Source organism: Elephantulus edwardii, unplaced genomic scaffold (assembly GCF_000299155.1).
Source record: "Elephantulus edwardii isolate Elephantulus edwardi_28Jun2011 unplaced genomic scaffold, EleEdw1.0 scaffold00028, whole genome shotgun sequence".
NCBI lineage: Eukaryota > Metazoa > Chordata > Mammalia > Macroscelidea > Macroscelididae > Elephantulus > Elephantulus edwardii.
The window spans coordinates 6,602,324-6,616,779 of NW_006399778.1; the positions used below are offsets into that span (position 1 = coordinate 6,602,324).

The 14,456-nt window shown below is 47.2% G+C and overlaps 1 protein-coding gene across 1 annotated transcript in view; it reads left to right on the plus strand.

Moving 5' to 3' along the window:
* Positions 1-2,640: 2,640 nt before the first annotated feature.
* The window catches only part of MYOM3 (myomesin 3), a 57,630-nt gene continuing 45,814 nt past the window's right edge, over positions 2,641-14,456 (plus strand). Inside the window, exons 1-5 of the mRNA XM_006883657.1 lie at positions 2,641-2,801; positions 3,059-3,139; positions 4,046-4,205; positions 5,016-5,173; positions 13,231-13,326. Of these exons, the coding sequence (XP_006883719.1) occupies positions 2,641-2,801; positions 3,059-3,139; positions 4,046-4,205; positions 5,016-5,173; positions 13,231-13,326 (656 nt within the window). The remainder of the gene's footprint in view (positions 2,802-3,058; positions 3,140-4,045; positions 4,206-5,015; positions 5,174-13,230; positions 13,327-14,456) is intronic.

A 14,456-nucleotide genomic window follows, 5' to 3' on the forward strand; every position in this document is an offset into this window, starting at 1 on the left:
TATGATATGCCTTGATGTTTTTCTTTTGGGGTCGAATCTATATGGTGTTCGCTGAGCACAGATCCTTAACCTCAAGGACCCCACAGAGACTTGGAGGCTCGGACCTAGACAAGAACCTGATGCAAACCCCAGAGTCCCCCTAGCATACTGCCTCCCATTCTCCTCACCTGCCTGCCCCCACTCATAGACCCCTCTCCCCAAGTTCATGAGCCTTCTCCACATCAGTTTGCTCCATCCCTACTGGATGCCATCTGGGAGCCTAGACTTGAGCCTCAGGAAGACATCGAGGGAAGTCTGATCCTCTTAGGAGAAGAAAGGTCTTTCATCTCTCACATTGCCTTACCTCTGTGTCCCTACCTTGGCAAAGGCCCGACTGCAAGTAGGTGTGTCACACAGAGATGTGGTGGGGGGTGAGGAGTCAGGAAGATAGGGATGCCAGTCTTGGCTTAACCACCAACCAGCAGAATGACCTTGAGTGAACAGTTTCTCATCCCAGCTATCCACTTCCTTATCAGTAAAATGGGATAATAACTGTGCTCTTGGCCCCTGGGTTATCATAGAGATTGGCAATTGTGTATCTGAAAAATGGCAAAGCTTCATCTTTCATACTTTGGTCATGTAGCTAGGCAAGACTATTCCTTGCAAAGAGACATCATGCTTGGAAAGGTGGAAGGTCAGTGAAGGAGAGGAAGATGCCCAACAAGGTGGAAGACATGGTGACTTCAGCAGTGGGCTCTCCTGTGTTAGAGATGAAGAGGATGACATAGAATAGGGCAGGTTTCGGGTAGGCTGTTAGGTCAATAGAAGTCATGCTTGGCCTGATGGCAGCTGGCAACAACACAAGTCTGGCAACCATAAATGGTCATTGCTGTTTCTTTACATGTGAAACCTATATACTTGTACCAGCAAGGAGTCCTCAGAACAGAGCAAGGAAAACAAAATCAGCAAAGGAGTGTGTCAGGAGTGCATCCTGTCTCCATACCTTTCAATGTAAATGCAGAACAGGTAATTTGGGAGGCTGTGCTTTATGAAGAGAAATGTGGCATCAGGACTGGAGGAAGACTCATCAACAGCATACATTATGCAGATGACACAACCTTCCTTGCTGAAAGTGAGGAGGACCCGAAGTGCTTGCTGCAGAATTTCAAGGACTGTAGTCTTCAATATGGATTGAAGCTCTACATCAAGAAGACAAAGATTCTCACCACTGGGTCAATTGGCAGCACCATGATGGAGGGAGAAGAGATTGTGGTTGTTAATAATTAGCACTTGCTTGGCTCCTCAATCAACAGTCTTGGCACCAGCAGTCAGGAAATCAAAACTGCATTGGGAAAATCTGCTGTCAGGAACCTCTCCAGAGTACTAAAAATGCAACAATGTCAGTCTAGAGAATAAAATGTGCCTGGTCCAGGCCATGGTCTTCATAATTACTTGCTATGCATCAGAGAGTGGGACAATGAGAAAAGCTGACAGAAGGAGAATCGGTACCTTTGAGTTGAGGTGCTGGAGGAGAATCTTGAACATACCATGAACCACAAAGAAAAACAAATAGGTCCGTCTTGGAGAAGATGAAACCAAGTTTCTCCTTGGAGGCTAGGATTTTGAAGCTCCGTCTTACCTACTCTGGGCACGTGGTCAGGATCTAAGAGAAGGACATCATGCTTGGAAGGGTAGAGGGACAGCACAGGAGAGGAAGACCCTGGTTGAGCTGGATTAATACTGGGGCAGTGGGGATAGGTATGTCAGAATCAGTGAGACTGGCTCAGGACAGGGCAGACTTCAGAGCTGTTGTACATAGGATCGCAACTTGACAGCACATAACAACAGGGATAAGACTTGTAATCTTGTTTCAGGGTCAGGATGTCCAGATAGGAGATAATTAAATAGCAAAGGGAGATATTTCTAAATATACAAAAGAGATTAAAGAAGAGAAAGTTCCAGGTAACCAGCAGTTTTTCAGTAAAGCTTCATAGGAAAAGAACATTAATGCCTAACAGTTACATAAAACTTAAGGCACTTGGTGCTCAACTAAGTTTTAAGATACACTGGGAAGTCAGTGGATACAGTTTACAAGTGAGGAAACCAAGTCAGAGAATCTTGTTTTTGGTCATGCACCCATATGCAAAGGATCCAGGGTCACACCCAGCAGGCCCCAGAGTCCCTGTGACACTAAGTTATCTCAGGTGGCACTTTGCAGCATGAGTCAAATGGAGTTGCTGAGGAGGAAGGAAAGATGCTGTAGGTGAGGAATCCAGAAGTCAGCCTGAGAGTTGAGTAAAATGAGGACACCAGTCCACACGGAACTGCAATCTTTAGATATCACAGTGCTCAATAATCAGACGAAAGGTCTTGTCCAGTGTCACACAGCGAAGCCCACGTTCAAGTGTAGCTTGCAAGTGTCCATTCAGCTGGAAGCCGAGGGGTGGTGAGTAGCCCCAGCTCAGAGCCCCAAGCCCCACTTTGGGTAAGTCCTCACCCCTTTTCAGGCGTCAGTTTCCCTATTTTCCCCATTAAAGAGAGATCCCTATCCTGCAAGCATTCCAGGAGGGATATCGGAGGGACCTCCTAGGGTAGAGACAGGCACATGCCTGGTGGAATAACCACAGATCTCGGTCCTGGCAGGTTGTCGCTGTCATAGCCATGACTCTGCCGCACAGCCCCGGAAGTGCCGGGGAGCCCCAGAACCCCGAGACCGTGGAGGTGCACAAGCTGGAGCACTTCCAGGAGGAGGAGCAGAAGGAGGAGCGACAGCACAGCTTGCACATGGGCTCCTCAGTGCAGAGGCGGACCTTCCGCACCAGGTGGGAGTGTGGGGGCCGGACCAGCCTCAACCTGCCCTGCCGGGGACCCTCATCTGAAAGAGACACTCAACCCTGTCCTCTGGAGACCCCTGTCTGGGGCGCGGGGTGGTGGGGGCCTGCGATGGGATTTGGAGGCACAGTCTTACCCGCTAGTGCCGGGAGGGTGAAGTGTTATCACTGCAGCCCCAAGCTCAGGAGACCCACCAGAGCCTACGGAGCCCCAGGGGGGGCACTCACGCCTCTTTTCCCTGAAGCAGTGAGGAAGACTACCAGTTCAGTGCTGCTGACTACTCCCTCGCAGCAGCCCTGGCTCTGACGGCCACCTCAGAGATGTCTTGGTAAGTCGGGTGACGTTCCCAGAGAGCCTTGGGCTGGAAAAGGGACCATACTATCCAGGCCCCTGAGTCCCTGCTGGACTCCCAAAGCCATACATTTAGAGGAAGGGGCTGTTGTTGTACGTTGTCATCAAGTCAGAACCGACTCCAGCTGACTCACCAGTGGGTTTTCAGAGGCTGTAAATTGCACAGGGAGAGTGCCCATTTTTCTCCCAAGGAGCAGCTGGGGGATTCGAACCACCTGCTTTTGTATTGGAAGTGCAGGTTATTAGTCATAAGGCCCCCTGAGCGCCCCAGCATAAGGAGCTAGTTGGATTCCAATCTAGAAAGAAAGTAAAGCCCACCACACCACCCTCTGTGTAGGCCCACAGGCGGTGGTGTGAAACTATACCCAAAGGGCATTAAATGGGACCCCAATTCGCCAAGGGATGCCATAAATAGGGGGAGCCTGAAAAAGGAGGAAGCAGGGCAAATAATGCAGTCCTAAGATTCCTGACTGTCGCTGCAGCTAGCTTTGGTCAATGTCCCAGACTAGGAGGCCTGTCTGGTTCTATCTGGCTTGAAGTTCTCAGTCCTGTACCCTGCAAAATGGAGCCAGTACTATTTGTCCTGTTGGTTATAGGAACTGTGAAACAACAAAACCCTGTAAAATGGGACCAATAATAGTTGTCCGTTTGGTTATAGGGAGTACAAAACAGAAGCTATGAAAGACTTTTGCAAACTATAACAAATAGCAAGTGTTTATTAAGTACCTACTATATGCGGGGTTCTGTCTGGTGTTTGGGGACAAAAGAGAGTTCAAAGTTGCTCTTGTCCTCAAGAAGCTGGCAGTGAGGCATGAGGATGGAGCTAGCAGGACCTTCCCACCCCAGGTCCTGTCTGGGCTCTGAAGGCCTTGGTCACCCACAGGGAGGCCCAGCTGAGGCGTCAGTCCTCCACTGCGGAGCTCGAGGAGCGTGGGCAGAAGCGAGTGGGCTTTGACAACGAATGGGAGAAGACGGAGATCGCCTTCCTACGTACCCGCAGGCTGCTGCGCCAGCGACGGGACTGGAAGGCCCTGAGGCAGCGGGTGAGGACAGAGACCTGTGGCGGCTGCTCCTCCGTGAGCCCACCTCTTCCCTACCCCTCCTCAAGAGGCGGTGAGATGTCCAGGAAATCGGCTAAGCACAGCTGCCTTCTCGTTCCAATACTTCTAGTCTTGTAACCTTGGGCAAGTGACTTAGCCTACCCAAGCCTCAGTTTTCTCATCTGTGAAATAGATATGATTGTGCCAATCCAGTGTGAAGGTAGGAATTCAGAGTTTATGTTCGTAACATAACTATCCCAATTTCTAAGACATGAAAGACCCTGGAGAATGCTATTCCTGACACTATTCTGCATTCCCCTTCCCTAGGGCAGGAGTTGTCATGTACCATCCCATAGCTGACCCTCCAGTAGGTTTTCAGAGGCAGTTAATCATATGGAAAGAGATTGTCCATCCTTCTCCTGCAGAGCAGCTAGTGTGGCCTTGAACCATGTGCCTTCAGAAGTGATGGTTAATACTTAAATGAGATTTTATAAGTACTAGGTCCACCTTTAAAGTAACTTACTTTAAATTCATTTATTTATTTAATCCTCACCACAACTTCACAGGCAAGTGAGGGTGAGGTTGGGGTGGGATATTATCATTCCCAGTTTATAGATAGGGAAACTGAGGCTCAGAGCTGCTTAATCAGCCTGTCTGGTCCCACAGTCAGCAAGTGGCCAAGTTAGGTCTTAACCCCAGGACAGGTAGTTCCAAAGCCCATTGTATCACACTGCCGCGCCTGGAAAGTGATAGCAAAGATGGGAAGGGTCGTCCCCTGGCTCACAGGAGTCACAGACCACCTTGTGCTTCCAGAGAGAGGAGAAGATCCGGGAGGCCAAGGAGCTGAGGGAGCTGTGTTCCGGCCGGGGGCCCTGGTTCTGGATCCCTCTGCGCTCCCACGCTGTCTGGGAACACACCACAGTCCTGCTCACCTGTACTGTCAAGGCCTCCCCTCCGCCCCAGGTCACCTGGTAAGTATGGGAGGGAGGAGGCCCCAGTGCTGCCTGCAAGCTCCTGGGCTTACAAGCATGGCGGTTCCTTAGAGGCTCAGTTTCCCCCTGAGGGCCTCATTCCTCTCCTAGGAGAGCTTGGAGGCTTAGAAAAATTGCAGACCCTCTGACCCTGAGCTTGTCCCCCTGCCAGCTCGGCCCACTCCCCATACAGAGCAGCAGCTGCTGGGGAAACTCAGGCCAGGGTTATTCTTAGCCACCTCCCTGCCCCCTGGGACTGCAAGATGGTGGGGAGTGTCTGAGGAGCCAACACTTGTAAAATTTTTATTCTGGTGGTAATAGAAGGCAGCTGCTCTGAACTGGAAGTCTAGGGAGGGGCTAGAGGTATTGAAAGATGATGGGAGGTAGGATAGATGGTAGGGGAGCAAGAGAGGAGGTCAGAAAGGCATGGGTTCCTGAAGGGAGAAGCAGCTCAGGGCTGGTGATAGTCCTGTATTACCCAGTGTACGGGTTCAATAACGTCTCTTAACTTCTGTGAGCCTGCTTGAATTTTCTGCTCTGTAAAATGCGTTGAACCTCCTGTTCAGCTAGCCTGTGGAGAGGATTTAGGGGCATGATGTCATGGATGCCTTCAGAACTTGAAAAGGGATGGGCAAGCAAGAGACACCATTCCTGGGAGTGTAACCAAAGCAGAACCTCAGAACGAGGGCAAACTCTAGCCTGCTGAACCCAGTCGTAAGGCTTCTGATTGGCCTAGAGAATAAAAATCATTACAGCTATGTTTACCTGAAGGCACACAAAATGCTCTGGCAATCAGAGAATTAGGAAGCACTTAGAGTAGGAGCAGTCACAGAAAGAAACTTTTTGAGGGTATTAATATTTGAACTTGATGGAGAGTTCATCTAATGTTAGATGGAGAAAACCTTGAAATTGGATCCACAACCAGTAAGGTTGGATCCACAAGCAATATACATGGTACCAGCAGTCAGGAGATCGGGAGGCATACTGCAGACTTACTGAGACGCAAATGATGTTAGTTTGAAGACTAGCGTGTGCCTGATTCAGACCATGGACTTGTCAGTCACTTGCTGTGCATCTGAAAGCAGGGCAATGAATAAGGACTACAGAAGAAAAATGGCTGCCTTTGGTGAATATTCCACGAACTTAAAAAAAATATGTCTTGGAGAAGGTGAAGCCAGGTTGCCTCTTGGAAGCAAGGATGATCAAGCTTCGTCTCTAATACTTTGGACATGTTGCTAGGAGAGGCTGTTCCTTGGGGAAAAAACATCATGCTTGGAAAGGGAGTGGACAGCGAAGGAGAGGAAGACCGTCAAGCTGGTGGATTGACACAGTAACTGCAGCAATGAACCCGAGTGTGTCAGAGATTGTGAGAATGGCACAGGATAGGGCAGCGTTTAGATCAGTTGTTCATAGGATCACAATGAGTCATGCTCCACTTGATGGCACCTAACAGTAATGTTTGAACTGGTCATTGTCAGCTGGCGTTCAGTTAACAAAGTGTGCCAGATATGTGCTAGATGCTGGGACTTGAGTCTTGCCTGCACACTAGTGATCGGTAGTAGAATGGCTCTTGATTGTTATTATTGTGAGGTATCATTGAGTTGGCTATAATTCATAGCAACAACATTGTCATAGTATAACAGATCAAAACTTTGCCCTATCTGATACCTTCCTCACAAGCTTTTCTGTGTTCAAGCCCATTGTCAAGTTACTGTGTCAGTTCATCGTGTGAGGGTCGTCCTCTCCATTGACTCTCCATCTTTCCAAGTATTAAATCTTTGCCCAGGGATTATTCCCTCTTGACAACATGTGCAAAGTATGTGAGACAATGCCTCACCATCTTTGCCTCCAAAGAATCCTCTAGCACTCTTGTTTTAACACAGATTTATTCTTTTGGTAGTTCATGGGATATTAAATACACTTCACCAACACCACAATTCAAAGGCATCAATTCTTCTTCAATCTTCCTTATTCATTGTCCAACTTTCAGATGCACAGAAAGCGATTTAAAATACTACAGCTTAGATCAGGGAGCTCTGGTGGCCTAGTGGCAAGAAGCTGCGTTGCAATCCCAAAGGCATGCGGTTTGAGGCCACCAGCTGCTCCACTGGAGAAAGGTGGGCAATCTCCTGTGCGATTAAGGCAATCTCTTCCCGTGCCATTAACTGCCTCTGAACACTCTCCGGAGGGTGAACTATGGGTCGGTTCCAACTCGGCGGTAAACAACAACAGCTTGGATCAGGTGCAACTCAGTCTTTAGACTGGCATTCTTATTCTTTGAGATTTAAAGATATCTTTGACAGTAAATTTCCCCAATGCATCATGTCTTTTGATTTCTTGGCTGGTGCTGTCATATGTTGATTTTTTATTTCAAGTACAATGAAATCCTTGACAACCACAATCCTTTTTCCATTTCTCATTATGTTGCTTATTTATCGAGTTGTGAGGACTTTGGTTTTCCTGATGTTTAGGTTTAATTCATACTTAAAGCTGTAGTCTTTGAACTTCTTCAGTAAGTGCTTCAATTTCATTTTCTATAAGCAAGATTTGATGCCTATGAGCTGTGGTGTTGGAGAAGAACACCAAACATCCCATGGACTGCCCAAACAACAAACAAATATGTTTTGGAGAAGGTGAAGCCAGAGTGCTCTTTGGAGGCAAAGATGATGAGGCTTCATCTAGTATACTTTGAGCATGTTCCCAGGAGGAGCTGTTCTTTAGGAAGGGACATGATGCTCGGAAAGGTAGAGGGCCAGTGAAGCAGAGGAAGACCCTCGACCAGATGGATTGACAGGGTGACTGCTGCAGTGGGCTCCAATGTGTCAGGAAGTATGAGGATGGCCCAGGATAGAACAGGATTCATATCTGTTGTTCATCAGGGCACTGTGGGTCATACTCGACTCAAGGGTACCTAACAATGACAAAGAGGATTGTGTGATCTGCATATCTTCCCATCCTAATGCCACATTGTTCATCATATAATCCAGTTTCTTGGATTATTTGCTTAGCAGACAGATTAAACAAGTACAGGGAAAGGATATAAATCTGACACACATTTATCCTCATCTGAAACCATGCAGTGTCCCCTTGTTCTGTTAGAATGACTGTTCTTATTTAGTTCACATACAAATTCTTCATGAGCACAACTAAGGATTCTGAAGTTAGCACTGTTGTCAGTATTACACACAATTTATTGTATTCATGAGTTGAATGTCTTTTCATGGTCAATAAAATACAAGTAAACATCTTTCTGGTATTCTCTGACATCCTCATTGAGACCCCTCATTCCACGACCTCTTCCGGACCACGCGTGAATTTCTGGCAGTTCCCTGTCAATGTACTGCTCCAGTCAACTGGCCTGGGTTCAGAGAGGGTCAATGCCTCAGCTGTGCTGGCCCGGCAGCCACTCCCTGACGTTGTTCTCCGGCACAGAGATCCAAGTCTACAGTATTCCATGGAAGCTTCCAGGAGGGAATCTTGTTTTCACCCTTGCCGACAGGGTTGCTACAACAGAATGCTAAGCACCTTCAAAAGGGACGGAAGTCAAATCCAGGCCCATCTCCTTTGTAGGGTCCCAGGTGGCCCCCAACATTCCTGGTTTGGGGGTCTGGTTTCCTATCATCAATCCTTCAGCCCACACACAGTGCCTGCCTTGGCTTCTGGAGGAGACACCCAGGCCCTTGGCAGGGACTCAGCCCAGACTCAGAAGGAAGACCTCGTTCACTGGGCTGGCCCGGAGACACCATTCATCGACTAACCGAGGAGCGCTTCTTAAATGCACTGTGAAGGCTCAAACACATAGCCAAATTGCTTAGGCTAATGAGAGAGGCTGAGGCCCATGCAGGAACAGATGCTCAGAGGGTACATAATACTCAGCTTGAGTCAGTGTCCCTGAGGGAGAAGGCTCTGTGGCATGAGAAGGCTGAGGAGGCACTTACCCTTGTGCTGGGAAGGTTTCGTGGAGGAGGTGGCTTCAAGGACATGGAAGATGTTTCCCAGTGGGAAAGAGACTCTTTGCTTAGGGTAACGGCATGAGAAAAGGCAGGACGCCTCCTGTCAGGTGTTAAAGCAACTCCAATGCCCTTGAGGGATGCCGGGGCCTAAACCAGGGGTGGTGGTGTTAGGTGCCTTCAAGTTCCCGATGACCCCTAGTGACCCTTTGAACAACAGATCTGACCCTTGCACTATCCTGTGCCGTCCTCACAACCTCTGATACGCTCAAGCCCATTTTTATCATCGTGTCAATCCATCTTGCTGGAGGTGGAAGGTGTCTTCCTCTCTTTCTCAGACTCTCCACCTTTCACAGCATGATGTACTTTTCCAAAGACTGGCCCCTCATAAGTAAGATGAAATTTTACCATCCTTGCCTCTAAGGAGCATCCTGGTTGCACTTCCTCCGAGAAACTGTTCTTTTGGTAGTCCAAGGGATGTTCAGTACTCCTCACCCACATCGCAATTCAAAGCCATCGGTTTTCCTTCTGTCAGCCTTCTTCCCAACTTTAAAATGCATAGGAAGTAACAGAAAATACCAAGTGCTGGAGTAGATGCACCTTAGTCTTTAAAACTGACATCCATATTTTTTAGAACTTTGGAGAGGAGGTCCTTGACAGCAGATTTTTTCCTAGTGCAAAATACTTTTTATTTTGTGTGGCTACCTTGGGTATTTATTGTTTATTGTTGATTGTTGTTTGTTATTGTTGTGCTTTTGAGTCAGAACTGGCCCATAGCTGACCCTCCAGTGGGCTTTCAGAGATGCTGCAAGTCATAGGAGGAGATTGTCCATCCTTCTCCCACAGAGCAGCTGATGGATTTGACCCGTGTGCCTTTGGGATTGAAGCACAGCTCCTTATCACTAGGCCACCAGAGCTCCCTGGTGTTGACTGTAGATCCAAGTAAAATGAAATCCTTGACAACTTCGATCTTTTCTCCCATCTATCATGATGTTGTTAGCTGTTTTGGTGTAGTGGTGAGGATTTTTGTCTTCTTGGTGTTGAGATGTAATCCATACTGAAGGCTGCAGTCTTTGGTCTTTAGCAGCAAATGCTTCAAGTCCTCTTCACTTTCTGCATGCAAGGTTTTGCATGTATAAGGTATAAGGCAGGTTATTGGCGAGTCTTCCTACAAGCTAGATGCTACACATTGTTCTTCATATCATCCAGCTCCTTGAATGATTTGTTCAGCATACAGACTGAACAGATATGGAGAAAAGATACAACCTGACACACATCTTTCTTGTTTTAAACCAGAGGGACACGGATGGAAAGGCACAGAGAAGGGAAATTTGCTGAGAGGGTGGACTTGGGTCAGATAAAAAACATAAATGCCAAGCCAAGGAAGCCTGGATTCATCAGAGACTCTACGTTCCTAGCCCTCACTCCACGGGCAGGGGACAAAGTGAGGTGACCATGCATGTCGAGGGCTCAGGGAATACTTGGTATGGGGGTGGAGGGAGGAAGCAGCTGAGGAGTGAGGTATTGGAAACTCAGTGCCTCAGGCTTCTAGATCTCTGGCTAATAACTGGACAACTTAAACATAACTCAGTCGTCATGACCACAGAGTCCTTGGCTAAAGAGGGCTAACTAAAGATTACTAGCGGAAAGATTGGAGGTTTAAGTGTACCCAGAGGTACTCTGAAAGAAAGGCCTGGTGATCTACCTTCATTCATGAATTCTCAGCCTTTAACATTGCAATTGTACTCTGTTGCTAATGGGATTTCCATGAGTTGGAATTGACTCAGCCCATCAGTCCTGGCCATAATTCCTAGTGATGTCAATTAGAATTTATTTCTCAAGCCAACCACCCTCAAAAGCAAAATCTAACACCAATGTACCAAAACCAAAACCCCCTCTTTGCCATCAAGTCGGAACGGACTCATAGCTGACCCTCCAAGTGGATTTTCAGAGTCTATAAGTCACACCAGAAAAGACTGTACATCTTTATTCCTCGGGGCAACTATGGGAGAGGTAGAGGGACCTTAGATAAATAATGAGACTCTACATTTATGAGGACCTCCCCAGACCAGACACTGGGCTCCTGGCCTGAATCATCTTCTTTGATCTTATTTTATTGTTGGCCTCCACTCAGGACCACCCACACAGTTGGTGCCTTTAAAGTCCTGACTGAAGGGCCCCAGGGAAAGACCTGGATAGCCTTGTGGCCTCTGTGCCCAGGGCTACAGCTGCTGTGTTTTCTCTGGCTGGCAGAGGCTAGCCAGGGTGAAGTGTCAGAAATGTTCCTGACAGGTGTAGTGTGGGGGAGCATGACCTCAGCCCCAGGCCTCAGTGAGCAGGAGAGATTGGACATCCAAGAGCAGGCACCCTCCCCTCATGGGAGATTTAGTTGAGCTTCTTTTCAAAGTCTACTGGTAATAGTAGTGGGTTATGGGTGTGGCTGTTTAGTTTCCATGGAGACAAACAAGGCTTAGGAGAGGCCAGGTCTAAGGAGGCACCACATGTGGGTTAGGGCCCCCTCTCTCTACTGATGCCTCCTCTTCACCTTGACCACACCACAGGGTAGAGAATGAAACCCATGGGTGGCCCATCAAACTCTCATGTACACAGAGGCCCAGAGAGGGAGACTGACTTGCCCAAGGTCACACAGCAAACTGTGTCAGAAATCCAGACCTCCTGACTCCTGGGCCCTCCAGACTCCTCACCTCAGCCCTGTGGGCAGTGCAAAGACAGCAGAAGGCAAAAAGAGGTATCCAGGGTACAGCAGGACCAACTGACCCAGCTGACCACTCTTAAGACTCATGTGAGGATTTAAAAAAAAAATTCTGATACCTGGGTCTCACCCTAGACATCCTAGACATTCTGATTGAGTTTATTTGGGATGCAACATAAATGTGGAGTGTTTTAAAGGCTTCACAGCACTACAACAAGATAAAGGTAAATAATCCAATTGAAAAATGGGCACAGGATATGAACAGACACTTCACCAAAGAAGACATTCAGATGGCTAACAAGCACATGAAGAAATGTTCAAAATTCCTAGCTCTAAGAGAAATGCAAATCAAAACAACTATGAGATATCATCTCACCCCAGTCAGAATAGCAAAATTTAACAGAACAGCAAGCAACAAATGCTGGTGAGGTTGTGGAGAAACTGGAACCCTTATTCACTGTTGGTGGGAGTGTAAAATGGTGCAACCACTGTGGAAGGCGGTATGGCGTTTTCTCAAAAAGTTGCAAATAGAGATACCATTTGACCCAGCAATTCCACTACTGGGAATATATCCCAAAGAGACCATAACTGCCACCCAAGCAGATATATGCACACCCATGTTTATCGCAGCTTTGTTCACAACAGCAAGGAGTTGGAAACAACCCAGATGCCCATCAACAAATGAATGGATAGAGAAGCTGTGGTATATTCACACAATGAAATACTATGCTGCATTGAAAAACAAGGAACTCATGCAATATTATTCAAAATGGGTGAGCCTAGAGGACATTATGCTGAGTGAAATATCTCAGTCACAAAAGGACAAATATTGCACAGTGCCACTGCTGTAAAATGGGACTGGTATCAGGGTTGTGGTAAGACTGAGAAAAACTGGATCAATTGTGTATACTGCACTGAAACAGATGAGGGAGAGAATAATTTAAAAGTGATGTATGATAGGTATTATGGTTATAACAAGAGTCCACAATTAAGGTTGCATAGTGGAATGTACTTGGGGCAGTGGGAGGGGTGTGGGGGGATTGTGTACCAGGGAGGGAGTGTTTCTTTTACTTTTCAAATAGAGGAGCAAACTGGGGTGGGAGGGAGGGCTGGGCGGGGAAAGAAGTGCAGCAATGAATGAACGGAAATCCAAAATCTCTGTAAATGTTCATTGAAATTTTTTTTTTAAAAAAAAAGGCTTCTCAGATGATTATAATCAGAGCCAAGATACGGAACTACTGTCCTGAGGGGTCAGTGAGCGATATAGGGGTTGGGGGTACATTCTCTGATATCTCTCCACCAGGGAGAAGGGAAAAACTAGAACCCCAGTCTAAGAGTGTTCTTCATTCTGTCTGCTTGGAGCTACCCACCTGCATAAACTTGTGTCTCCATAGGTACAAAGATGACACAAGGCTCGATCCCCGCCTCTTTCCTGCTGGAAAGTATCGTATCAAGAACAACTATGGGCTGCTGACCCTGGAGATTAGGAGGTGAGCCTGAGAACCCCGGTGAAGCACGCAACCCCCAGACCCTCCTGCCCTTACAGGGCCCAGAGCACTTGTTTGGAGCAATGCTTTCCAAGTTTGCCTCACCATCACCAGATGAACGGATGGACACATGTGGTCTGTGTATACAACGGGGTATTTATTATGCCACTATACAAAGAAATATACTTCCCATACATGTTACCAAGTATGTGAACGAAAGCATCATGCTTAGTAAAATAAAACATCAACGCCACTGCCAGAGTTGGAATGAAACCCTCCAGAAGGTTTTCAGAGGCTATAAATCTCATGGGAAGAGACCTCACATCTCTCTCTCCCAGAAGAGCTGGTGGATTTGAACCACCTGCCTTTGCAGTACAATGCCCTGCCACTGAGCCACCACAGTTTCTGTGAAATAAGCCAGACACAAAAAGACATTTTATATGCTGGCATTTCTAGGACTAATCTACAAGAGACAAAAAGAAAGCTAGTGGTTACCATGGGTTAGAGGAAAGAAGAGTTCCTATTCAGTGGGGACAGCATTTCCATTTGAGGAAATAATGAAACAAGTGTTGATGTTCACAACGTTGTGAAAGTGATTCATGTCACTGGCTCACGAGCTTGAAAATGGATAAAATGACAGAACACCTTTGAATTATGGTATTGGGGAAGAATATTGAATAGGCCACAAACTGCCAAAAGAACAAACAAGTCTGTCTTGGAGGAAGTGTAACCAGGGCGCTCCTTGGAGGCGAGGATGGTGAAACTTCATCTCACATACTTTGGATATACTTTGGGAAGGGCCAGTCTTTGGAACAAGACATCATGCTGGGGAAGGTAGAGAGTCAGCATAGGACAGGATGGCCCTCAGTGAGACGGATTGACACAGTGACCGTAACAATGGACTTGGGCATATCAGAGACGGTAAGGATGGTGCAGGATAGTGCAAGGTGCAGAGCTTTTGCTCAGAGGGTTCCTATGAGTTGTAGTCGACTCAATGGTACCTAACAACAACAACAAGGAATGCATGTTTTATATCAGCAAAATAAAAGCAAGCAAACAAGTCAAAGGAAGTTCCAGTTAGAGTGACCAGAACGAAAGGAGAGGCTTCCAGGGGTCTCAGTTTGCTGATGGGC